The sequence below is a fragment of the Trichosurus vulpecula genome, unplaced genomic scaffold, assembly GCF_011100635.1.
Source record: "Trichosurus vulpecula isolate mTriVul1 unplaced genomic scaffold, mTriVul1.pri scaffold_68_arrow_ctg1, whole genome shotgun sequence".
NCBI classification, from domain to species: domain Eukaryota; kingdom Metazoa; phylum Chordata; class Mammalia; order Diprotodontia; family Phalangeridae; genus Trichosurus; species Trichosurus vulpecula.
Genome location: NW_023494551.1, coordinates 37,273 through 62,766, shown reverse-complemented (window position 1 = coordinate 62,766; position 25,494 = coordinate 37,273). Strand labels below are relative to the sequence as shown.

At 46.5% G+C, this 25,494-nt stretch overlaps 2 protein-coding genes across 2 annotated transcripts; both read right to left on the bottom strand.

Moving 5' to 3' along the window:
- Positions 1 to 3,542: 3,542 nt before the first annotated feature.
- LOC118833377 (kallikrein-8-like) lies at positions 3,543 to 5,459 on the bottom strand. Its single transcript, XM_036740735.1, has 3 exons — positions 5,381 to 5,459; positions 4,808 to 4,967; positions 3,543 to 3,831 (listed from the first exon to the last, which is right to left on the bottom strand). The coding sequence occupies exons 1-3, from the start codon at positions 5,457 to 5,459 to the stop codon at positions 3,543 to 3,545; spliced, it is 528 nt and encodes a 175-aa protein (XP_036596630.1).
- A 2,804-nt stretch (positions 5,460 to 8,263) lies between these two features.
- LOC118833376 (kallikrein-9-like) lies at positions 8,264 to 24,399 on the bottom strand. The gene is made up of 5 exons (XM_036740733.1): positions 24,354 to 24,399; positions 23,935 to 24,091; positions 11,124 to 11,389; positions 10,220 to 10,356; positions 8,264 to 9,669 (listed from the first exon to the last, which is right to left on the bottom strand). The coding sequence occupies exons 1-5, from the start codon at positions 24,397 to 24,399 to the stop codon at positions 9,511 to 9,513; spliced, it is 765 nt and encodes a 254-aa protein (XP_036596628.1). The 3' UTR covers positions 8,264 to 9,510.
- Positions 24,400 to 25,494: the final 1,095 nt, after the last annotated feature.

The following is a 25,494-nucleotide window of genomic DNA, read 5'->3' as shown; positions in this document are numbered from 1 at the left end:
AAGAGAGGTTAGTTAATTACAGGTTCAATATGGTGGCTGAAAAGGCTGACATGATTTCTGACCCCATCAAGAGAGACTCTTCCAGGAAGAGGAAGTGATGGTACTATTGAACGCTGCCCAGGCCAGAACAGCTTTAATGTTCAATTCTGGGCACCACCTTTTAAGAAGGGCATTGATACGGCAGAGGGCATTCATATGTGAAAAGCCAGAACAGGGAGGAGGAGTTTGGCTTGTTCTGCAGTGGAAGCAAAAAGACAGATCTAGGCTGGATGTCTGGAGAAGTTCCCTAACAATTAGAGCGGCCCTGGGGTGGGATGAGCAGCCTCATAAGGACTTGAGGTCTTCCAGGAGAGACTGAACAACCCACCACTTGTCCAGTGGGTACTAAGAGGCATTCCTTTAGTATTGGACCGAGTGGCTGCTGAGGTCTCTTCTGATTTAAAAAACCTATGATTGGGGCAGCTGGGTGGTGCAGTAAGCAGAGCACCGGCCCTGGAGTCAGGAGGACCTGAGTTCAAATCCGGTCTCAGACACTTGACACATGTACTAGCTGTGTGACCTTGGGCAAGTCACTTAACTCCAATTGCCCTGCCAAAAAGCAAAAAACAAAACAAAAAAAAACCTATGATTACCTCAGTGATTATTTTGTGTGGTTGTTGTCTGTGCTCACACATATGTGCATGTGTGTTTAACCAAATCCAAGACTGGCTTGTTGTTGTTGTTGGGTTGATTAGTTGTGCCTGACTCTCTTTTACCCCATTTGGGCTTTTCTTGGCATAGATACCTGAGTGATTTGCCATTTCCTTCTCCAGCTCATTCTACAGATGAGGAAACTGAGGCAAACAAGATTAAGTGACTTGCCTAGGGTCACACAGCTGGTAAATATCTGAGGCTGGATTAAGACTTGACGGTCTGAATACACATCAAAGCATACTTTTTTTACTTTCTTCATTTTCCTTGAGGGCTGTTTTTTTTTTCTCTATGTTTTCTTTCACAACATGACTGTTATGGAAATGTTTTGCATGACTGCACATGTATCACCTATATTGAATTGCTTGCCTTCTCAATGAGGAGGGTTGGGGAGGGAGCAAGGGAGAGAATTTGGAACTCAAAGTTTTAAAAACAAATGTTAAAAATTGTTTTTACATGTAACTGGGGAAAAACAAAATATTAATTAAATTTTTAAAAAAAGGAAAAAAATGAATAGAAAGGATCATGAAAAAAGACTTAATACTTACCCCTATAAAATTTCATCTTATGAGCTTCAGCCCATCATTTCAGCTTAGTGAGAGATTTTTGAGTCCTAAACTATGACCCATTTATAACAAAGCTATAAAGAATCTTCGATTCTACCCACTATACGGGGCTTCTCCTCTTTACCCTATCAAAGGGTTATATAAATGTTACTATTTTCCCTGACTACTTCATCTATTATTTGAATGAACTCCTACTGCCATGAGGAGTCTGCATGATCTCATTTCTCATTTAATTATATACCACTAAGATTTCTCAAGGCGGGTAGGTGGTGCAGTAAATAGAGTTCTGGGCTTGGAGTCAGGAAGATCTGAGTTCAAATGTGGCCTCAGACACTCACTAGCTGTGTGACCCTGGGCAAGTCACTTAACCCCTATTTGCCTCAGTTTCTCATCTGTAAAATGGGGACACATTGGAGAAGGAAACAGCAAATAACTCTAGTATCTTTACCAAGAAAACTCCATGGACAGCATCCTTGGGGTCATGTAGAGTTGGATAAGACTCCACAATAACAACAACAACAATAAGAAGATGGATTTCTCATTCTTCTAAAGAAATACTAGTGTAGAAACGCTCTCCAGAAATGCAGAGCAACAGCTCATGTATAACTGAGCCCCTCAGAGGACCTGGGGCATGAGATGTTAAGTGATTTGTCAATGGCCTCGAGGTATTTGTCAGGCATGGGATTTGACCCCAAGAGGTTCTGCCCAACATCAAGGCTGGACATCTCCCGACTACAGAGCTCTTCCAGATTGGTTAGCCTTGCTTGCCCCTTTGAGAGTGTGAGGACTTTTTCTGTCCTCCCCAAAGTGCCCAAGGCAAGGAAAGATGGAAAGGAGGGAGAGACAAAAGAAGGGAAAGAGGGAGAAAAGAAAGAAGGAAGGAGGGAGGAAGAAAGAAGGAAGAAAGGAGGGGAGAAAGACAAAAGGAAACACAGAAGAAAGGAAGAAAAGAAAGGGGGAGGGAGGAAAGAAGGGAAAGAGGCAGGAAAGAAAGAAGGAAGGAGGGAAGAAGAAAGAAGGAAGAAATGAGGGAAGAAAGATGAAAGGAAACACAGAAAGAAGGAAGAGAAGAAAGGGGGAGGGAGGAAAGAAGGGAAAGAGGCAGGAAAGAAAGAAGGAAGGAAGGAAGAAGAAAGAAGGGAGAAAGGAGGGAAGAAAGACAAAAGGAAACACAGAAGGAAGAGAAGAAAAGGGGAGGGAGGAAAGAAGGGAAAGAGGCAGGAAAGAAAGAAGGATGAGGAAAAGAAGGAAGGAGAAGAAGGAGAATCTCTGGTTTATTTATCTTTTCTTTGATGATCTTTAGGGAAGTCATTTCCCTCTTTAAATCCAAGTTTCCTAATATTTAAAATAAAAGTGTTAGACTAAACAGGGGTGGGAAACCTGCAGCCTCAAAGTCACATGTGGCCCTCTAGGTCCTCAAGTGTGGCTCTTTGACTGAATCCAAACTTCACAGAACAAATCACCATAATAAAAGGATTTGTTCTGCAAAACTTGGACTCAGTCAAAAGGCCATCCCCAAGGACCTAGAAGGCCACATGTGGCCTCAAGGCCAAAGGTTCCTCACCCTGGACTAGATCGACAATTCTCAAATTTTTCCATGTCAGGATCCCTGTACACTCTTAAAAAGTATTAAAGACCACCCTTCCCCAAGAACTTTTGCTTATGTGGGTTATATCTATAATAACCCCATTAGAAATTAAACTATTTTAGTATTATCATGAAAACAGTTTTGATGAGATCACACTTAGAACTGTCCCTTCATATTCTGCCATCCTCTTTCTGAAGGTTTGCCTGGTTCCAACTGTCTACATTCTCAGGGCTCTATGAGCTCTGACATTCTAAGTTTTATATTCTAAGGTGTATATTCTAGCTCTGATGTACTATAGAGCACTTTCTATTTTCAATGTTCTGTTTACCAAGGGCCCTCTAAGGTAGAACCTTCTATGTTCTTCAGACTAAAATCTGGGAGAATCTGGAAGCTTCACACCTGGGTAGGCTTGCTTGATCTTTTGGCCAAAGTGTTCCCCCTGTTTCCCTGAGGGTCTACACAGGATCTCCCTGCTCTGTCTCAGCAGCACCACACATCAGCACCACATGTCAGCACCACACAGCCAACAGAGCTCTGTATTTAGGTGGGATGATTTGGGTTTGACTTCTGGTTCCTCTACTTCTTAGTGGTTTGACTTTGGACAAGGCATTTCTCTCTTGGATGCCTCAGTTTTCTTATTTGTCAAATGAGGGGATTGGAGGACCTAACTTTGGAGGGCCTCTTTTCAGCTCTAACTCTTATCCTATCATCCCTCCTCCTGGAGAAGTACCTCGGGGGCTGGTGGTGGTACCCCAACCCGATACAAGGCATTTCTGGGCAGGCTGAGGGCAGTGGGAGGGAAGTCCAATGGGCTTCACTTGGCTGTTCACATTGGCTGGTTTCTGAAGTCTGAGCAGCATCAGGTCGTGGCTGTTGCCATTGGATTCATTGTAGCAAGGATGTGGGACTGATCGAGCCACCTTGATCTCTTGCTCAGAACCATCTGGTTTTTGCAGACTCTGCTCTCCAAGGTGGACTGTGTACTGCCTGGTGGGGGCGGGAAGAGATTGTGTGACCCAGAGGTCAATGCTCCCAGCACCCACCCTTCAGGGACTCTGGCATCCCATCCTTTCCCATTTGGGAACCTGGTGCCCCTATTCTGGCCCCATCAGAAATCCAGGGGCCCAGCCCTCCAGTCTCAAGTCCTCTCAGGAATCCAGATAACTGAGCTTCTCTCCCTCAGAGACCCAGGCATGCAGGCCCTCAGGCCCCACCCCCTAGGAATGAAGGCATTTAGTTGTTCAGTCCCCACCCTGCTGAGAGACACATGCACCTGTACTCCTACCCCATTGGTTCCTCTTGCCTCCCCAGCTTCTGCCTCCCACCTAGCCCCTGCCACCTCAGAGACCCACCTAATTATAAATCCAGCCCATGACCCTGAGGACCCAAATAACTGGGATTCCAGCTGCTGGCCCCCAGAGACTCAGCCTCCAAATCCCAGGCCACCCCCTTCAGTAAGTCATTCCCGCAGCAGAATGAAGTAACAAAGACATGCCCAGGTACAGAGACATCCAGGGCAGATAAGCCTGTCCTTCAGAGAGCCAGCGGCTCTTTCCACCTTCTTCAGGGAAGTAGCCACTCACAATAGGACAGAGCCCCCACTGGGGGCCACAGGCTCTTCCTCACCCATTACCTCAGTGAAGTATTTAATCTAGGAAGATGAGCAGAGGGTCAGAGGGTCTTTTTATGAGAGGTGCACCCATCCCCATGCCTTGAGGCACCTATGCAGACACTTGGTCCCTGGCTTCAGCCTTCTCAATGATCAGGGCATCCATTCCCCCAAGTCCCAAGGCCTTGGGAGGATATTCTTCCCCTACCCTTCAGTAAAGTGATCTGTCACTGAGAGACAATGAGATAAAGACGAGCCTATGGATGAGTTTTGCCCAGTCTCTACCCCCTCCTTAGGGACCCAGGTGTTCTCCCCCAGGCCCTGCTCCCTTAGAGACCCAAGCATCAGGCTCACGGTTTTTGACAGTGGGCTGCTGTGAGTACCCACTGAGGGGCCACCAGGACTGCGCCACAGAAGAGCCGCACACCCTGGAACAAGGCAGCTTGCCAGGGCTGAGAATTAGGTTCACAGGGCTCTGCCCCCAGTACCCTGGAGTCATCTGCCATGAGAGACCCTGAAATAGCAAGTGGGGGGGTGGTTATTAAGCTGCCCTGCAGGAAGAGGGAGTGGGGTAAGAATACAGACAGAAAATTCTTCCTGTGATACCCCAAGAGTCAACACTTATACTCTTCCTTCACCCCATGATCCACTCTGTATGTTCTCACCCACTTTTATAGCTTTTCAGAAATATTCCCAGCCCTCTGTCTCCACAAGCATTCACACACTCCAGTGGGCTCTCAGAAAGGGTCCCATAAGCTGTCTCACAGTCCCTCAAATCCTCCCAAACTATCCCCCCTTCCCACATGCTCCCACATTTTTCCCAGTGTTCAATTATATTCCTGCCCCACCCCATCACCTCAGAAGTATAAGGAAAACATACTCTGGTTATGTTTCCCACATGCTGGAATGCCCTTTCCCCTGTCTCACCTGCACAGGTGGTCAGAAGAAGTGGGAGGAGGGCCCAATGTTTCCAGGTGTGGGAGCAGGAGCCTGAAGAGGGTCCCATGGCAGGGCCGGCTGGGCAGTGGGGGGAAGGTCAGGTGGGGACTAACCTTGGAGGGAAGGGGTGGGGGAGCAGGGAAGGGGCAGGGACCAAGTTCCCAGACATCTAGCCCTGAAGTGAAGGACCTAGGCATGGGGGAGGGGGGAGAGATTGGGGGACAGAAGGGCAATGGACTGGTGACTAGATCCCTGAGTGGAGTAGAAGAAAGGATGCCCGGATCACTGTGGGGACGGTGGTTTGGGAATGGATGGCCTAGATATCTGGTGCCTGACGTGGAGGGGAGGGAAGGATGCCTAGGTCCCTATTAGAAGGCCTACTCCCCTGAGCCCCCGAAGGGAGAGCTGGGGGCCGGTCAGTCTTGGTTTCCTCACCTTAGGGACTCCTCCGGGGAGGAGTTCTGGGCTCAGGCTCCTGGCTGGTTCCCCCCTTAGGGTTCCTATGATGCTTCACGTCCCTTGGTTCCCAGATATCACCAACTCCTTGGGCCAGAGCCTTTAAAGGAGGCGGACCCGGCCCCGCCCTGACCCTCCTCACTCCGCCCCGCCTCTTCTTGCAAGAAAATCGCTTCATAGGTAGCTGGGACCCAGAAGCCTGGCTGTATCAGAGGCACTGGCGACCAGGACGCTGGGTCCCTAAGAGGGCTGGGACTAGGGTTGATACCTCCATCCCTGAAGAAGGCTGGAGCTGGGAGATCGGACACCCGGGTTCGGAGAGAAGGACGGCTGGCTGCAGTCAGACCTTCGAGCAGTGAGATTAAGGAGCGGGGGCGGATGAGAAGTCCCGGGGACCTGTGTCCCAGGAGTGGCGGCGGGTGGAGCGATCCGGGATATCTGGTTTGGGAGGCGCCATGACCCGTTTTCCCCTTCCTCTACTGCCGATGCAGTGACTGGGCGGGGTGGGTTCTGGCCATCTCGCGACGCGACTAACAAGATTTAAGGAATCATAGAACCAGAAGATTTCAGCTCCGACAAAGTGCTTAGAGATCCTCCGTCTACCCAATCGCTATATACTGCCCCCCTCCCTTCACCCAGTGTTTGTTTAACAGAGAAGCTGAGCGATGTTCGCCTAGGTGAAGAGACTCCCCAGGTCACACAGTCTGTTTGGGACAAAGCCAGGCTTCTTGGCTCCCAGTTCAGGGGTTTTTCCCCACCACACCCGCTACCTCTGAGCCAAATTCAGTAATATACACAGAGGGGGCGGGAATATATTGATTGGCAGTCGTATAGGGTGAATGCAAAGAGCTCTTAGCGATTATCTGGTCCTCCGATCCTTAACCTGGGCTCTAGCGGTAGCTGAATAGATTTCAGGGGATGCGTGGACTTGGATAAGGGGAAAAATACATCTTTATTTTCACCAGCCTCTAACTAAAATGTAGCATTTTCTTCAATTATTTTTTTTTTCCTGAGAAAGCGCTTCGCCAGAGTCCCGAAAGGATCTATGACAGACACACAAAAGGTGAAGAATTCCCAATCTAGTCAAACCGCCTTCCATTTTACAGAGGAAACTGAAGTCCAGAGAGATCTAGTGATTTACCCAAGCACACACAGCAAGTGGCAGAGCCAATGTCTCTTGTCTCCCCTGACTGCTGCTTAACTAAACCAGGCTGCCTCCAAGCAGAAAGAGAAGGGGAAGGGCTTCTTTGTTTGATGCTCTTCCTTCTCTCTCTCTGTTCCCCTCTATCTCCCCTGGGAAGAAGGGACACAAGAAAGGCACTGACTAGATGCTCATTGCCAGGAGGCATTGTTTCATTTTTTGGATGTATACCCAGTCCTGGAGCATAGATAGGTGATAAGTTGGTTAAAAGGATGTTTGCCAGATAAAAACCCCTCTCCTCTTCATTTCTCACCATCCTTTTCTCAAGGGGATACTGAACAGGATACAGTGAACTTGAGGGTGTGTGTAGAGGGGGAGGGGGCAACAGTCACAGACTGTTGAGAGCCTGGTAAGTTGGGAGTTGGGAAGCTAGGTGGCATAGTGGATAGAGTGTCAGGTCTAGAGTCAAGAAGATCTGAGTTCAAATTCAGCCTCAGACACTCAGTAGCAGCATGACCCTGGGCAAGTCACTTAATCTTCCAGTTTGCTCATCTGTTAAATAAGCCGGAGAAGGAAATGGCAAACTTCGCCAGTATGTCTGCCAAGAAAACCTGACATGAGGTCTTGGAAGAGTCAGACATGAGTGAAATGACTGAAATTTGGGCATCAGCTGAAATAGAGCTAGAGATTTTGGGGTGGGGAACAAGGAGCAGAGATCCACAAAGGAGTGGAATCTCTTGGAAATTTGATCGATTGATTTTGTGTGTGTGTGTGTGTGTGTGTGTGTGTGTGTGTGTGTGAGCGCTCTCGCACATGCTCGAGCATGTGAGTGGGGAGTTGGGGAGTTGACAAGTAGTACAGACTGTATCCTGTGAGGGATAAAATCACACTGCTACAAAGTCTGACACTTCCAGTTCAAGAAATCCACTTCACTGAGAAGAACCAGGAAAACATTGTACACAGTAACCAACTTTGACAGATTTAGCTTTTCTTAGAAATACAATGATCTACAATTCCAAAAGACTCATGATGGAAAATGCTACGCACCTCAAAAGAAAGAACTATGCAGTCCGAATGCAGATCAAAGCAGACTATTTTCTCTTTGTTGTCATTTTTTTCTTTCTCGTGTTTTTCCCCATTTTGATGTGATTCTCCTTTCGCAACATGACTAATGTGGAAATATGTTTAATATGATTTTGCATGTATAGCCTATCTCAGATTGCATGCCGTCTCGGGGAGGAAGAGGAAGAAAAAAATTTGGAACTCAAAATCTTATAAAAGTGAATGTTGAAAACTATCTTTACATATAATTGGAGAAAATAAAATACTATTAAGTGGGAAAAGATAAACGACAATAACAAAAGAAATCTACTTCATAAGTGCAAGACAGGGTGAGGCGTGACCAGGTAATCAACAGTTTTTGAAAGACTTACTGAGTTTTATGAACCACAAACTCACTATGAGTCAACAGAATGATGAGGCAGCCAAAAGCAGCTAATGCAATCTTAGGCCACATTCAATTAAACTCAGCAAGTATTTATTTAAATGCCAACTATGTGTGGGGCACCCCCTGTACCAGGCACTGGGTGGAGATTTAAAGAATGTCTTCACTATACATTGAGAAATGTAGTGCCCAGGAATAAATAGGGAAGTGAAGGTCCAGGTCATCTGGAGAGCTATGCTCTCCTCTGGGGCTCACATTTTAGGAAGAACATTGATGAATTGGAGGGAATCCAGAGGAGAGTGTCCAAGATGGAAGAGGGCCTTGAGTTCATGCCACATCAGGAGGGATGGGAGAGACTGGGAATGTTCAATCTTGGGAAGGGAAGACTCATGGAAGTGGTAGGGAGATGCTAGCTGTCTTCAAGACTTGGAGAGGCTGTCATATGGAAGGAAGAATTTATTTTTTCTCTTTACCCTAGAGGAGAGGAGTAGGAGCACCCTGTAGAAGGTGCAAAGAGGCTCGTTTAGGCTTGCTATCAGGAAAATGAGAGCTGCCTCAAAGTGAACTGGACCACCCCGAAGGTTTGGGAGTTTCTCCTTCCTGGAGGTTCTCAGCAGACAGTTTGGATGATGTCTTGATCTCAGGACTCCTCTTCAGGTTAGGGTTGGATGACAGAGCCACTCAGGGGCCTTGTAACTGTGAGACTGGGACTTCTTTTCTTCTTCCCCTTCCCCCCAAGGTTCATATCAGAATGAAGAAACGGATGGACGAGTCTATTAGGGTTAGTTTCCTATGGAGTCCCCAAGTTCCCCCTTGGAGTCCCAAGGGAATAGTTCCAGAGGATGCCATTTGTCAGTAGGTAGGGCCCTCAAAGGGGAGGGGCCACGTGAAGGGTCTGGGCTCCGAGGCTTGAGGGGATAGAGGTGGGGTCAAAGACTGAAGGCGGAGCCACGGTTGCTGACGTCATGGGGAGGCATTTCCGCGGTGGGCGGTATCACAAGAGGGGAGTCCCCCGGAAAGGCAAGACCTTGGGCAGGGTGGGGATAGGGCAAGTGGGCGGGGCCTAGAGAAATTCAATCATGTGGAGTTCTCCTTGATGGTCTTGTAGATCCAGTTCCGGTAGCGGCAGACGCTGGTGTAGACTGTTGGTCGCCTGGGTTTAGAACAAGGCTCGGCTCCCCCCGATACCACGCCCGCCAGGGCACCGTTACAGACCAGAGGGCCTCCGGAGTCTCCCTGTATCCCGGGGATGAGGGAGAGGAGACAAAGAGAGACAAAGAGTAGGGCACGAAAGAAGCGCGAGAAGGGAGAGATGACCACATGGGGTTAGCAGGACGGAGACAGAAGGAAAGGAATAAACCGAGAGAAAGACAAAGGATGAGGCTGGTGTGCTTTGCAGAGTCCACCACCCACCCATCCCGGACCCCGAAGCCCAACCTAAGTGCCCATTTCCCCAACCCCAACCGTCTCTCAGCCCTGGGAACCAGGTCCTCCGCCTCCTCTCAAAGATACGAGCTCCTCCCTAGGTTTTAAAGCTCGCAGAAACTTAAGAGTTCTGATCCCACAGGTCCGCCCCCTCAGGGACACAGGCCTTCTAATATTCCAGCTCTTACCCTGCTCAGGGACACCGGCATCCCGATGCCCCATCTCTTGCCTCTTTCAGGAACTCAAGTCCTGCTCTCATAGCTCCTATTTCCCTCTGGCGACCCGGGTCCCGATCCCGATCCCACCCTCCTTCGGATCACCCGCTCCCTATCCCTTTAGAGATCAAAGCTCCAGCTCTCACCTGACAGGAGCCTCGGCCACCCTCCCAGAGACCAGCACAAATCATGTTTGAAGATATTCGACCAGGGTAGGCTCTACCGCATAGGCGGGGCTCCAGAACGCTGATGTTCGCGCACTGAAGAGTGAGCGGGTATTCAACTGCGGGAGGACAGGAAAGTAGCGTCAACAAAGAGGAGAGCAGAACACAAGAGGGCGCCACCAGCCCCATGCTGCCATGTAGGGCTTCATTGGCCCTCAGACATTCGCAGCTCCAGATCCATCCTGCTCCCAAACCCATCTCCATCCCCATCCTTAACCTCAAGCAAATTGCTATATCTAAGTCTAGTCCCAGCTGTATTTCCATCCTATATTTACCTTTAAATACTCCCCACCCCAATCCCCATCATTATCTCTGTCCTTAATCTTTACTCTCAACTCCAGTCCCACCCACAAAACCATTCCCATCCCTTTTCTCCATCTTTTATATTTATCTCCAATTCAATCTCCATCCTCATCTCCATTTCCATCTCCGGCCCTATCTCTGTCTTCACCCTCTATCATTATCCCAAACTATATCCCCATCTCCATCTTCTCTCTATCACCAATCCCATTTCCAAATGCAGCCCCATCCCTTTCCTCCTCCTTTATCTTTGAGAACCATCCCCATCCTCATGCCTACACCTTATCCTCACCAATCTCTTATATTTACTCCTATTCTTTACCTTCAATCCCATATTCATCTTCATCCTCATTCTCATCCCCATACCTATCTTTATATCCATCTCTCTTTCTCTGTCCCAGTCCTCATCCTGATCTAGATCTGTCCCTATGATCCTAATCCCATCTACCTATCTTCATCTTCTATCTTTTACATATTCATCTCCATCCTCCTCTGCATCTCAATGCCACCTCAGACCAAGACCCACCATCAGGACTGGAGATGGCCCCCCAGCCAGAGATCAGACAAGTGGTGCCAGGTTTGACACAGCTCTTGCTGATGTTGAGGGGCTGCACAGCTGAATTCAACCTGGCTGGTCTCTTCAGGCGGATCAGCATGAGATCATGGTTGTGATCGTGGGCTGTTAGGTCACTGTTGAAGTCTGGGTGGGGGAAGAAATCAGTGACACGGAACAGCTGCTCTGGACCTTCCCATTGCCACAAGTGATGTTCTCCAAGCCGCACCCACAGGTACCTATGGGGAAAAGGGAGTGTGGTGGGAGGGGGCCACCAGATAAACATCTAGCCCTCTCTGGGCCTCTGCATTCTACTTCTGTCTATCACTAGTCATGTGTGATCTTAAGCCGCACCCTGTCATAGCCTCCAGGCTTTTCAAAGAGCTGTGTGTGACCTTGATGCCTTCTGTGGGTCCCCCATTTCTTTCTCTCATGCCATGGGATGAATCACTGATGTTGTGCGACTTGGAACACCCATCCTCTCTGGGCTTCCACTGATGAGCTTAGGTGAATCAGAGATTCTTAATGTCAAAGCTGAAAGGATGTGCAGAGATCACTAAGTACATCTCCATCATTGGATAGATGAGGAAACCGGAGCCCAGAGAGAATAGGATTTTCTAAATCCCCCATTGGGGTGGGAGTCAGTGGTTGGGGCTAGAGAAACAAACTGGCATCTGGGTTTCTCTCTGTTTTTCTGATTGGTCTCTTCACTGAACAGGATGGGAGAGTAATGTCAGCAGAGTTGGAGCCCCTGACTCCCAGTTCCAGAATTTTCTGTTGCATCCTGTAACATCTCCACAGGAAACCAAATAAGAAAGGAGCCTCCCTGAGCTTCCTTCCTCTTCTTGTACAATGGAATGAGTTCTGCATGGCCATCAATATATTACTTACCTTCTCTGGGCTTCTACTATGTTATTTGATACCATGAGTAGAGTTCCAGGTGCCATGTGGCTGTAGATAAGTCATTTATCCCCTCTGGGCTTCTATTTCCCAATAGAAACAAAGCATGAGTCTTGTAGTTTTAGACCAGTATCATACTTCCTCTGAACAACTAGCTGGTGCAGTCGATAAAGTGCTGGGTCTGGAGTCAGGAAGACTCATCTTCATGAGTTCAAATCTGGCCTCAGACATTTACTAACTGACTCTGGGCAAGTCACTTAACCCTGTTTGCCTCAGTTTCTTCATCCACAAAATGAGCTGGAGAAGAAATGGGCAAAACTGCTCTAGTATCTTGGCCAAGAAAAGCATCAGAATAGGGTTCTGAGACAAACGGGGTTAAGTGACTTGCCCAGGGTCACACAGCTAGTAAGTGTCTGAGACCAGACTTGAACTCAGGTCTTCCTGACTCCACTACTCACACTCTATCCACAATATGTGAAGAGAAATAAGATATAAGAATACTTGTAGGGTAAGATGGAGGCAGAATTTTTTTGTGTATTAAGGACTTTTATGTTTGATCTTGGAGGTAATAGGAAGCTACTGGAATTTATTAAATGGATGGAGGGGTGGAGGTGGTCAGATCTGTAATTTAGGAAGATTAATTTGACAGCTGAATGAAGGATGGACTGGAATTGGAAGAGATTCGAAGACAGGAGACTAAACAGCAGGCTGTTGCAAGTCCAGTCATGAGATGATGGGGCCTACACCAAGGTGGTGGTGTGTCAGAGGGGAGGAGGCATATTGGAGATGTTATAAAGATAAAATCAACAGGATTTGTCAACAGATTAGATATAGGGGGTCGGGTGAGAGAGAGGAGTTGAGATGAAACCAAGGTTGCAAACCTGGGTGACTGGAAGGATAGTTTTGCCCTCAACCTGAGGGTAGGATGGTCAGGAAGGTATCTCCAGCCTTGATAGAGGATCCTGGTCCGGAATAGCATCAAGAAAGGAAGGTGGGGATGTGGATGGACAAACAGAGGATGAAGATTGAGATGGGAATGGTGTCAGAGGGAAAAATCAGAGGGTGAAGACAGGAGTGGGGCAGATATAAAGACAGAAGACAGAAACAGGGATGACACTAGGGATGGTGGGTGATAGAGAAGCTAGGAAGAAGGAGAATTTGGGGGGAAAGATAAGTTCAGACCATGTTGAGTTTAAGATCTCTCTGGGACATCGAATCCGAAATGTCTGATAGGTAGTTGGAAATGAGAGCCTGGAGGTTAGGAGAAAGATTTAGGTTGAATGAGAATATCAGGGAGTCACCAATATAGACATAATAATTGAAATCATGGGAGCTCATGAACTCACCAAATGAAACACTATAGAGGGAGAGGAGAAGAGGGCCCAGGAAAGAGCCATGGGGGATGTCCACCTTCATCAAATGTGCCCTGGACAAAGGGTTGGCAAAGGAGATGTAGGAGGGAGGGGGATTGATAGGGGAAGAGCTAGGATAAGGTGGCATCATAGCAATCTAGAGAAAAAAGGGTTGTCTAGGAGAAAAGGGGGGAACCGACAGTGTCAAAGGCTGTAGAGAGGTCAGGAAAGGTGAAGACTAAAAAACAGCCATCAGATTTTGCAGTAGAGAGATCACTGGTAACTTTGGATAGAATCGTTTCAGTTAAATGATGAATTCAAAAGCCAGGCAATAGGAAATTAAAAAAAGAAGCAAGGAAGTAAAGGTATTAGTTATAGACAGTGAGAGGGTTTTTTTTTTTTTAATATGGGAGTCAGGGTGAACATATTTGCAGGTAATAGGGAAGCAGCCAGGAGATACAAAGAAACTGAAGATAAATGAAAGGGTAGGGATAATGCAGGGGCAACCGGTTGGTGAAGTTAAGATAGAATGAGTTCACTTGTGCAGGTAGAGAGAGAGGTTTGCCTTGGTAGAAGAGGTAACACCAGGAATCCGACTCTGAACCTTAGCTCCCAGACTTCTCAGCTTCCTGGCCTTCTCAGTGACCTTGCCCTCCTAGCCCTTAAACCTTCTGGGCCCCTGCTCATCCTACTCCCTGTCATCCCCAGACTTTCAGTCAGTTCCTGCTCTGTATTTTTCACCATGCAGTCCATTGGAATGATAGCTTGAGGGTGCTTAATACCATGTGATCTTATATAAAGAACTCTGTTTCCCCTTCTGTGCAATGGTTGGTGGGGTTGAGGTGGAGTGGAGTGTGCTGTATGGGTGTTGACAAATCCTCCAAACTCATTGAGCCGCCAACTCCAATTCTGAGCCTTCCAATTTAATAGGGAACAGTAAAGGAAGTCAAAGGCCAGAACTCATGGAATACTGAATTATGGAGTATCACAGCCAGAATGGATCTTAGCAGGGCAAAGATGGTGGAGAGAAGGCAAGGACTTGCCTGAGCTCTCCCCCAAACTCCTCCTTAAATAATGCCCTAAAACAAATCCTGGAGTGGCAGAACCCACAAAATGATGGGGTAAAACAATTTTCCATTTCAAGACAACTTAAAAGTTTGGCAGGAAAGGTCTCTCACAGAGGGGTTAGAGTGGAGCATAGTCCAGTGCAGGCCACGCCAGCTCAGACCTAGCCCAGAAAACCAGAAGGAGGCCTTGGGAGTCACGGAATCAGCAGTGGCAGCAGCTGCTTCCAGAGCTCTCAGCCCATAGACAGTAAGGGGGTCAAACAATTGATCAGAAAGAGATTACAGGGATCTCTTTGCTAAAACTGGTGGTACAACTCTGTTACTTTGCCCATACTGAGATCTAGGTGGCAGTCCTGGGTGTCAGTCCCAGGGCAAGGAGGAGCACTAGCACACTAGAGCTTGTGGCAGCGGGGGAACAGGGACCCACATCACAGTTCCAGTGCAGAAAAGAGTGCTTGTGGTCACTCACAGACCAGAGCACAGGTCAAGAGAGAAGTAAATACTTCTCCTTAGTTCAAACCACCTTGGAAGAACTGAAAACTTATAGGTCTCTAGAAATATGTCTGAAAACAGCTTCACAAAAGAACCTGAATCTTGGGACAATGTGCCTTCCACCTTGGAAGCAGAGATCTACTTTAGCAAACAGTTAAAAGTCAAGAAATAGACTTGGAAAATAAGTAAGCAACAGAAAAAAATCCTGACCATAGAAGGTTACTACGGTGACAAGGAGGATCAACACAAACTCAGAAGAAGACAGCAAAGTAAAAATTCCTATATCCAAAGCCTCCAAGAAAAATCTGAATTGCTTTCAGGCCATGGAAGAGCCCAGAAAGGATTTTTAAAATCCAGTAAGAGAAATAGAGGAAAAATTGGGAAGATTTAAAATGAGAGCAAGAACATCATGACAAAAGAGGCAACAGCTTGGTAAAGGAGACACACACACACACACACACACACACACACACACACACACACACCCTGAAGAAAATAACACCTTAAAAAAAAGACGAAGCCTAATGGTAAAAGAGACACCAAAGTTCAATAAGGAGAAAAATGCCTTGAAAAGCTAAACTGGCCAACTGGAAAAGGAGGCACAAAGATTCACTGAGGAAAAAGAATTCCTTAAAAAATAGACTAGGCCAAATGAAAAAGGAGGTACAAAACCTTACTGAAGAAAATAATTCCTTAAAAATTAAAATTGAGCAAGTGGAAGCTAATGACTCTATGAGACACCAAGAAATAATAAAACAAAACCAAAAGAATGAAAAAAGAAGACAATGTAAAATAGCTTATTAGAAAAATAACTCACCTGGAAAACAGATCCAGAAAGATAATTAAAAAATTATTGGACTTCCTAAAAGCCATGATCAGAAAAAGACCCTAGATATCATTTTTGAAGAAATTATAGAAGAAAACCACCCTGATATTCTAGAATCAGAGGGCAAAATAGAAATTGAAAGAATCCATCAATCACCTCCTGAAAGAGATTCCAGAATGAAACTCCCAGGAATATTATAGCCAAATTCTAGAGCTGCCAGATTAAGGAGAAAATGTCACAAGCAACCAGAAAGAAACAATTCAAGTATCGTGGAGCCACAGTCACAATAACACAAGGTTTAGCAGCTTCTACATTAAAGGATCAGATGGCTTGGAATATGAGGAGAAAGGATCTAGGATTACAACCAAGAATCACCTACCTAGCAAAACTGAGTATAATTATTCATATTATATATGAATATACTATAATTCTAATGTAATAGAGGACTTTCAAGCATTCCTGATGAAAAGACCAGAACTGAATAGAAAATTTGACTTCCAAATATAAGACTCAAGAGAAGGATGAAAGGTAAACAGGTAAGGGGAATCATGAGGGACTTTATAAGGTTAAACTGTTTATATGCCTACATGGGAAGATGATACTTGTAACTCACAAGAACTTTCTCACTATTAGGGCAGTTAGAAGGAGTTAGTTAGACAAGGGGAACAGGTGCGAGTTGAATATGATGGGATGATATCTTTAAGAACAAAATTAAGGGGTGAGAAAGAGGAGTACACTGGGAGAAAGGGAAAGGGAAAGGTAGAATGGGGTAAATCTCACATAGAAGAGGCAAGAAAGAGCTATTACAGTAGAGGGGAAGATGGGGGAATTGGTGGGGAACTCTTGAACCTTACTCTCATTGGAATTGGCTCAAAGAGGGAATAAATACACACTCATTGGATATAGATCTTATCCTACAGGAGAGTAGGAGGAGAAGGGGATAAGAGGGGGGTGGTGCTAATAGAAGGGAAGGGTGGATTGGGGGAAGCAATAGAAGCAAAACATTTTTGAGAAGGGACAGAGTGGAAGGAGAGAAAGAATAGAATAAACAGGGGGGAAAGGGGATGATGGGAAATACAGTTAGCAATCAAAATACGAAAAAAAACTTTGAGGGCAGCTAGGTGGCACAGTGAGTGGAGCACTGGCCCTGGAGTCAGGACCTGAGTTCAAATCCAGCCTCAGACATCTGACACACTAGCTGTGTGACCTTGGGCAAGTCACTTAACCCCAGTTGCCCTGCCTTCCCCCTGCAAAACAAAACAAAACAAAAAAGAAAAAAAAAACCTTTGAAGCAAGTTTCTCTGATAAAAGCTTCATCTCTCAAATATAGAGAAATGAATCAAATTTATAGAAATAAGCTATTCCCCAATTGACAAACGATCAAAAAATATGAAGTCAGTTTTCAAATGAAGTAATCAAAGTTATATAGATAGCTTATAGTCATATGAAAAGATGCTGTAAGTCACTATTGATTGGAGAAATGCGAATTAAAACCATATTGAAGTACTACCTCACATCTATTAGATTGGCTAATAGGACAGAAAAAGAGATTGATAAATGTCGGAGGGGATGTGCACCATTGGTGGAGTTGTGCACTGATTCAACTATCTTATAGAACAATTTGAACTATGCCCAGATATTTCTAGCAGCTCTTTTCTGGTGGCAAAGAATTGGAAATTGAGGGGATATTCATCAATTGGGGAATGACTGAACAACTCGTGGTATATGATTGTGATGGAATACTATCGAGATATAAAAAACAATGAGCTAGACGCTCCCCGAAAAACCTGGAGAGACTTACATGAACTGATACAAAGTGAGATGAGCAGGACCAGGAGAACTTTGTACATAGTAGCAGCAATATTGTACAATGATCAACTGTAAATGACTTAGCTATTCTAAGCAATAGCATGAGCCAAGACAACCCTGAAGGACTTATCATGGAAAATGCTATCCACACCAAGAGAGTGTGATAGAATCTGAATACAGATTGAAGCATCATTTTTTTTACTTCCTTTATTTTTCTTTGGTTTTTATTTTGGTCTATGTTTTCTTTTATAATATGACTCATATGGAAATATGTTTTGCATGATTATACATATATAACCTTTATCAAATTGCTTGCCTTCTCAATGAGGGGAGTGGAGAAGGAGGGAGAGAATTTGGAGCTCATTTTTTTAAAGTGAACATCATAAATTGTTTTTACATGTAATTGGGGGGAAATAAAACATTAAATTATAATAAATAAAGAAATTTTAACAAAGGAAAAATAATAAATTCAGAAGGGAACTTAGAAGTCATCTTTACTTCACAGAGGCCCAGAGGTGAGAAAAAACTGACCTACCACCACCTAAGGTCACCTAAGGTCCCCTGAAGTCACTCAATTATTAAGTGGCTATGCTAGGATTAGAAACCCAGTTGCAATTCCAAATCTAAGGTTCTTTTCATTTCACTTTTCTTCTCTCAGTAGCATCTCAGGAGGGTTATGTTCAAATCTGAGAGCCATGCTTCAGGAAGGCTACTGATATGCTGGAGAGTGTTCAGAGAAGGCCAACCAGGTTTGGGAAGGGCCTCAAATACGTGACATATGAAAAGAGACTGAAAGAACTGGGAGCATTTACCTTGGAGAAGAAAAGACTTAGGGCATATTGGAGAGTTTTCTTCAGGTGTTTAAAGGGCTGTTGTATAGAAAGGAGCTCAGCCTTCTTCTGCCTGGCCCCAGTGGAGTAGTAGGGATGAGGTGAATGGGAGATGGGGATATGAAGGCAGATTTAGGCTTGATATAAGCAAATATCTCCCTATGATTTGGGTTATCTCAAAGACAAAAGGGCTCCTGCAGGAGGCTCATCTCCCTGGCATCCCTCAAGTAAAGCCTGGATAACTACTTATCAGCAATTTTATAAATGGGCTCCCTATTCAGGGATGGGTTGGACCAGATGACCTCTGAGGTCCTTTCCAACTCTGAGTTTCTGTGAGTTTGATGGTAATAAAAATAACAGTAATAATAGAGAATGTTAGAATGAGTTCAATAACCATTAACAGCTATTAATCATACTAGATGTTATACGTTATTATATTATAATTATATGTTAATAATGTATATGGCTCTTCAACATTTACATACATTGCCTTATCTGACTCATGCCTTAACAACCCTGAGAAGTAGACTAGAGATATATTATCTTATTTTGAGAACAGAGAAACGGAGGCTTTGAGAGGCTGTCACACAGCTAATAAGTGAGCAAGGTAGGATTTGAACTCAGATCTCTCTCAAGCCCATACTGTCTCTTAAGCAAGGATATCATAGAGTCTCAGAATCTTATTTAGAACCAGAGGAGGCCTTAGAAAGCATCCTTCCTTTCAGTTTACAGATGAGGAAGCCAAGCCTTCAAGGTGGGAAGTGACTTGAGCATGGGGTCATACAGGTGGTAAATTGTGAAGGCATGACTTGAACTCAGGTCCTCAGGCTCAAATCCAGTGTTCTTTCCTGGGATCACAATCTTATGGGGCATTATGGCCAGCCTCTACAGTGCCTTTGCTGACCAATCACGTGGCCCCTGTTGAGCCCTCAAATGGAAAGGATTATTGCCTATTCCACTTGCGCCTATGTGACCTCGGCAAGTCACTTTTCCACAGGGAATCCTAGTTCCTTCATCTCTAAAATAAGAGGTTTAGGGAACCCTAAAATGCACTTCCCACTCTGACATTCTCTGGCTTTCTGAATCCCTGGTCTGTCCTCCCATATATGGAAGCTCTAACGAAGAGTCTTCCTTCTACGCAGCTGACATCTCCCTTTCCACCATTTCTCTCCCAGCATTAGGGGAGAAGGAAGCCCAAGACCTACTTCTATCTCCCCTCTGGAAGTGAGAAAAGCAAAAGGAGGAAGTGTAGGCAGGGTTTCTGGGACCAAGCAGGGAAAATAAAATATCAGTGCAGAGAAAGTGTGTCTCAGACCTCTGGAAACAGGCAGAAAAAAATCAATCACTCTTCCTATGACAATGATTCAGTTGGCTCCCCTTAATGTTTTTCCTTAATCTTCTCTTCTCTAAACTATCTTCAGTTTTGTCCCTCTGTGTGTCTCTCTCCATACCTCTCCCTTTTCTGTCACCTCTGCTTCAGTGTCTGGTGCATACCCCTTCTTGTCTGTCTCCTCTACCTCAGTGTCTGGTCCATGCCCCTTCTCTTCTGTCTCCTCTGCCTCAGTGTCTGGTCCATGCCCCTTCTCTTCTGTCTCCTCTGCCTCAGTGTCTGGTCCACACTCCTTCTTCTGTCTCTTCTGCCTCAGTGTCTGTTGCATACCCCTTCTTGTCTGTCTCCTCTACCTCAGTGTCTGGTCCATGCCCCTTCTCTTCTGTCTCCTCTGCCTCAGTGTCTGGTCCACACTCCTTCTTCTGTCTCTTCTGCCTCAGTGTCTGTTGCATACCCCTTCTTGTCTGTCTCCTCTACCTCAGTGTCTGGTCCATGCCCCTTCTCTTCTGTCTCCTCTGTCTCAGTGTCTGGTCCATACCCTTTCTCTTCTGTCTCCTCTGCCTCAGTGTCTGGTCCACACTCCTTCTTCTGTCTCTTCTGCCTCAGTGTCTGTTGCATACCCCTTCTTGTCTATCTCCTCTGCCTCAGTGTCTGGTCCATACCCCTTCTCTTCTGTCTCCTCTGCCTCAATGTCTGGTCCACACTCCTGTCTCCTCTGCCTCACTGTCTGGTCCATACCCCTTCTCTTCTGTCTCCTCTGCCTCAATGTCTGGTCCACACTCCTCTTCTGTCTCCTCTGCCTCACTGTCTGGTTCATACCCCTTCTCTTCTGTCTCCTCTGCCTCGGTGTCTGGTTCATACCCCTTCTTGTCTGTCTCAGTGTCTGGTTCAAACCCTTTCTCTTCTGTCTCTTCTGCCTCAGTGTCTGTTGCATACCCCTTCTTGTCTATCTCCTCTGCCTCAGTGTCTGGTTCATACCCCTTCTCTTCTGTCTCCTCTACCTCAGTGTCTGGTCCATACCCATTTCTTGTCTGTCTCCTCTGTCCCTGTCTCTATGCGTCTGTCCTCTTTTTTGTCTCTATACTTCTACTTCTGCCCTTATCTCAGTCTCTTTATCTTTTTATCTCTATCTTCTGTTTCTGTGTTTCTGCCTTATCTCTCTGGCTCATACTCACTTTATCTCTATTTTTTTTCTTCTGACTGTCTATCTCCCTGTCTACATCTCTATTTGCCTCGGGCTGTCCATCTCTCCATCTCCCTTACTCTAGCTCTGCCCCCATTTCTTCCTGCATCTATCTTTCTTGATCTCTATTTTCCCAGATCCTCCAGCCCACTTTCCTTTTTGTGGTCTTTTGTTCAACCTCTCCTCCTCTCTACACTATGTAACCTGGGCCCTCCCCACCTTATTTTGGACCCAGGGAATGTGTGGGTTGGAAGGGACCTCACCCACCAGAAGTAATCACCCTATCTCCAACAGGTCTGGTGACTTGGGAGGGGAGTGGCCCCATGGAGTAGAGTGTGGAAAGTCCCCAGCTCTGGTGGTACAGCTTACCCCCTCCACTAACCCTTGACATCCAAGACTTCCTAGAGTCTAACCTCAAACTCTAGCTTCAATAGTAATTTCTGAGCCTAAAGGGACATCAGGAATGGTCATTCCCAAGACACTAAGATACAGAAATCACCTCTACCACAGGCCCGATAAATGGTCATCCAGGCTGCACATAAAGATTTCCAGTAACAGGGAACTCAGTACTTCCTCAGGCAGTCAATTCCACTTTGGGAAACCCTAGTTGGATGAGGAATTTTTCCTTCTACCCATAAGAAATCTTCCTCACCAGTTACTCTCCTTATGACCACCATGCTCCTTATTATATCCTCTGTGGCCAAGCAAAAACACTAATCCTTATTCCCTTGGCCAGATCCTCAAAGACCTGGAGACTGTTATCACCCTAGTCCTTCCCCTCAGCCTACCTCAGTCTTCTCTTCTCTGAGTTAATCCTCAGTTTCTTCAATTGATTCCACCAGCCTACTTTTTGTCCTTCCTAAATAACCCTCAATGACTGGGGACTACCAGCTGTCCTCCTATCCACCAGTCCCATCTAACTCTGTTAGTCAAAGCTCTAGTAAATGCAACGAGCTAAAGGCCCCAATGAGGACTGGAGCAATGGAGGAAGGGAATCATCCCTTTTATCCACTGGGGCTCTGGTTGGTCTCTGCTTCTTTGCTCACATCTCTCTGTCTCTTCTCTTATGTATCTTTGTCTCTGTCTCTGTCCATCATTCTGTTGTCTCTCTCTCTCTCTCTCTCTCTCTCTCTCTCTCTCTCTCTCTCTCTCTCTCTCCCCCCCCCCCCTTCTCTTTCTCTCTCCCCTCTCTTTCTCCTTCTCTCTCTGTCTCTCTTGACTTATCCCTGTCTCTCTTTACCTCTATACTCCCTATCTCGCTCTATCCATCCTTCTGGGTTTCCCTTAGGAAAGAGGCTCAGCCCTTTGGAACCAGGCCAGGAACCAGAGCATGTGGAATGTCATTCTAGATAAAACTCTGAAGGACCCTGGTTGCTTTGTCCCATAACTATTCCCCTCCCCACGGCCCCTTCCTCCTCACTGGGTCTTCCAAGAGGATCCTCTCCTTCTGCCCTCCCTGTCTTTTTCACTTCTTCAGTCTGCTCAGCCTCCCCTCCCACCACACCTGGATCTCTGCATTTTCTCAGCCTCTTGCCTTCACCAGTTTCCTATACCTCCTCGATCTCCCCATATCCTCCAGTTCCCTGGCTCAGTGTCTCCATTTCTTCCAGCCTCTCTTCCCTCTTTACAATGAGGCTTCTGATCTGTCCCTGTCCCTCAGCCTCCTTAAGACATCAGATGTGTTCAGTCTCCCCAGTCTCCTTGCTCCACCTGAGTTCCTGGATTCCTGGGGTCCTAAAAACTCCAGGCCTTCGTTACCTGGTTTCCCTAGCCTTCCCCACCTCCCTAGTCTCGGTAACCTCCCTGACTTCTCCAGTCTCTCATCTCTTTCAACAACTCTAATGCCCCTCCCTCCTCAAATGTCTGAAATTCCATCTTAGACTTCCTTATCATCCCAGCCTCTTTGGTCTCTCAGTCTCCCTAACCTCTCCCAGAGTCTGGATTCCCCAGCATCTTCACACTCCCCACCTCCTCAACATCCATGCCTTCCCACTTTCCTCAAACTCATCAGACCCTATGGCCTTTTTGACCTCTCCATCTCCCTGGACTTCCTGGCTTTCGAGGGCCCTTGAATCCTTGGTGCTAACCTCTCTTGTCTCCTCTACTTTCAGCCTCTGCAGATTCAACCCCCTCACTTTTCCATCCACCTTGGCCTCTCCTTATCTCTGGCCTCCTGAGACCCATCCAACCCCTCTTGCCTCCTGGTATGTGAACCTCCTTACGTCCTAAGCCTTTTTGGCCTCCTCAGCTTTCAAACTCCTTCAGGCTATAAGCCCTCCTTAAGCTTCATGGTTGTTTCACTCTCTCCCAGCCTCCCTCCCTTCTTTGTCTCCTTAAACTCTCCGGATCAAGAACGAAGGACTCTTAGAAGTCGTCTGGTCCACTTTTCTCATTTGATAGTTGATAAAACTGAGGCTCACACAATGTAAACAGACTTGACCAAGGTCACCGAGGAAGGAAGTGGGCTTGAACAGCCAGTCAGCCTTCCAATCCACAATTTCTATTGCATCATTCTGTCAGCCTCCTAGGTCACAAGTCTTCAAACTTCCAAGCCTCCAAAGTTTCCCAACCGTTTCAAACTCTATGGACTCTCTAGCCCCAGGTTCTTGATTGTTCTTGTGTGTCACAGACCCCTCAGGAAGTCGGAGAAAGCTTAGGGACCCCTTCCTAGAGTGCCACTTTTAAATACATAAAATGAAATACCTAGAATTCCACAGGTAGCCAGTTGTATTGATATACAGAGGTATTTTTTTTTATCCAAATACACAGATTCTCTGAAACCTATCCATGGGACCCTTGGGCATTGGTGAACCACAAGTTCTGACTCCCTGTATCTTTGTCCACCTAACATCTTAGCTTCTTTGGTCCCAGATTCTCTGGCCTCAGTACTCTCAAAATCCAAGACCTCTGGGATTTCCAGAGGCTGCTCCACTTTAACAATTACCTAGACACCCTTTCCTCCCTCCCTGCTGGACAGGATCCTGGGTCCACTCACGGTTTGCGGCAGTGGGCAGCTGTGAGTAGCCATCGGTCACTGAGCAGAGTGGCCCCACAAAGAAGATGGGTGAGGAAAAAGAGACCAGCCTGCCAGGGCTGTGAGTTGGGGATGCATTCTTCTGCCCCAATGGTCCTTGTATCTGTCCAACCCTGCCCTAGGGAGAAAGAAGATAGGTCAAGGGTCAGTGGAAGCTGCATAGGTTAGACAAGTACCCATAAGACAGACAGGTAGTCCTGTAGACTTGGGGGAAAGTAGGCAAACAACATACAAACTGACAGATGGACAGTCACATAGAGTGAGAGGCAGGAAAGAAGAGAGATAAAAAATTTCCAGGTGAACAGACAGTTGCATAGACCAAACAAACACAAAACACATATACAAAGAAATAGACAAGCAGCAGGCAAAAGAAACCTCACCTGCCCAAAGGAGCATCAACAGTGACACCCAGATGCTATAGTTCATGGTTCAAGGCTCCAGGAAGAAGAACCCACTAGAGCTGGTATGAGTGAGAAGGATGAAGGAGACCAGCTGTGAGGCCCCAGATGCCTGGGACCTTAGTCCTGCCCTCTCTCTGGATGCTTTATGAACTGACTGGGGGCCATGCCCTCCCTCCTTCCTCCTCCTTCAATGATTAATCAGGGAGGGAGTCCCAGGGCCTGAGGGGATGGGGTAAGCATACCTCTGGGCTGAAGGGGAGCAGCCTCCTAGCCTCAACCCCAGACTGGGGCTACAATATTCAGGGTTAGCTGGCTGCTCACTTAAAGACTGGCCTAGTTGTACACACTGTGGGGTGGGACCTGGGTGTGTGTGTATGTGAAGGGGCCAGGGCCACACCCCTAAGCTCCCCAAAGGTAAGTTCTGATCCCCCACCCCTGCCATCTGGGGGGGGGGTGGAGGAATGAGAGTGGATTTTCCTTCCTTTTGAGAAAGAGAAGGAAGAGGAAGAATAGGGAGAAGCCAGTGGTTCCCTCCAAGCTGAGTCAGGAACAGCAAGTTTATCCTGTATGGGATGTGAACGACCTGTGACCTCACAAGGACAAGGGGAGGGTCTGGTGATAGCATGCACAAAATTAGGGTCAGAGAAATTCCCTGAAGATGAGAAGGAAAGACAAGGAAATAGGGAGATGCATCAAGACTAGGGAAACAGACAGAAAGATAGACTTGAGGACTTGGAGGGAGAAGGAAGGCACATATTCAAACTGAGACTCCCCTCCCAGCCCCTGCGGCCCTGGGAGCAGCACTTAGAGGCAAAAGCATGTTGGCTTCAAACCAGGATTAGGAAACTTGTAAGCCACTCCCCCAGCAGAGGTAACCATCTCCTTACCCAGGATAGATGAGTGTACAGCAAGTGGGACAGGGAGAGCTGAGAGTCCCTCACATCTCCTCTTCTCTCCCTATCTCTCTTCATCTCTGTCTGTCTTCATTTTTACCCATTTCCCTTCATTCTCCCCCGTATCTTCACCTCTTCTCATCCGCCTCATATGCTTAGTTCAGCATCCTGAGTTTTACTCTAGCAGTGCAGATGAAAAATAGTCCAGCCCTTGTAATCGAGGTGCT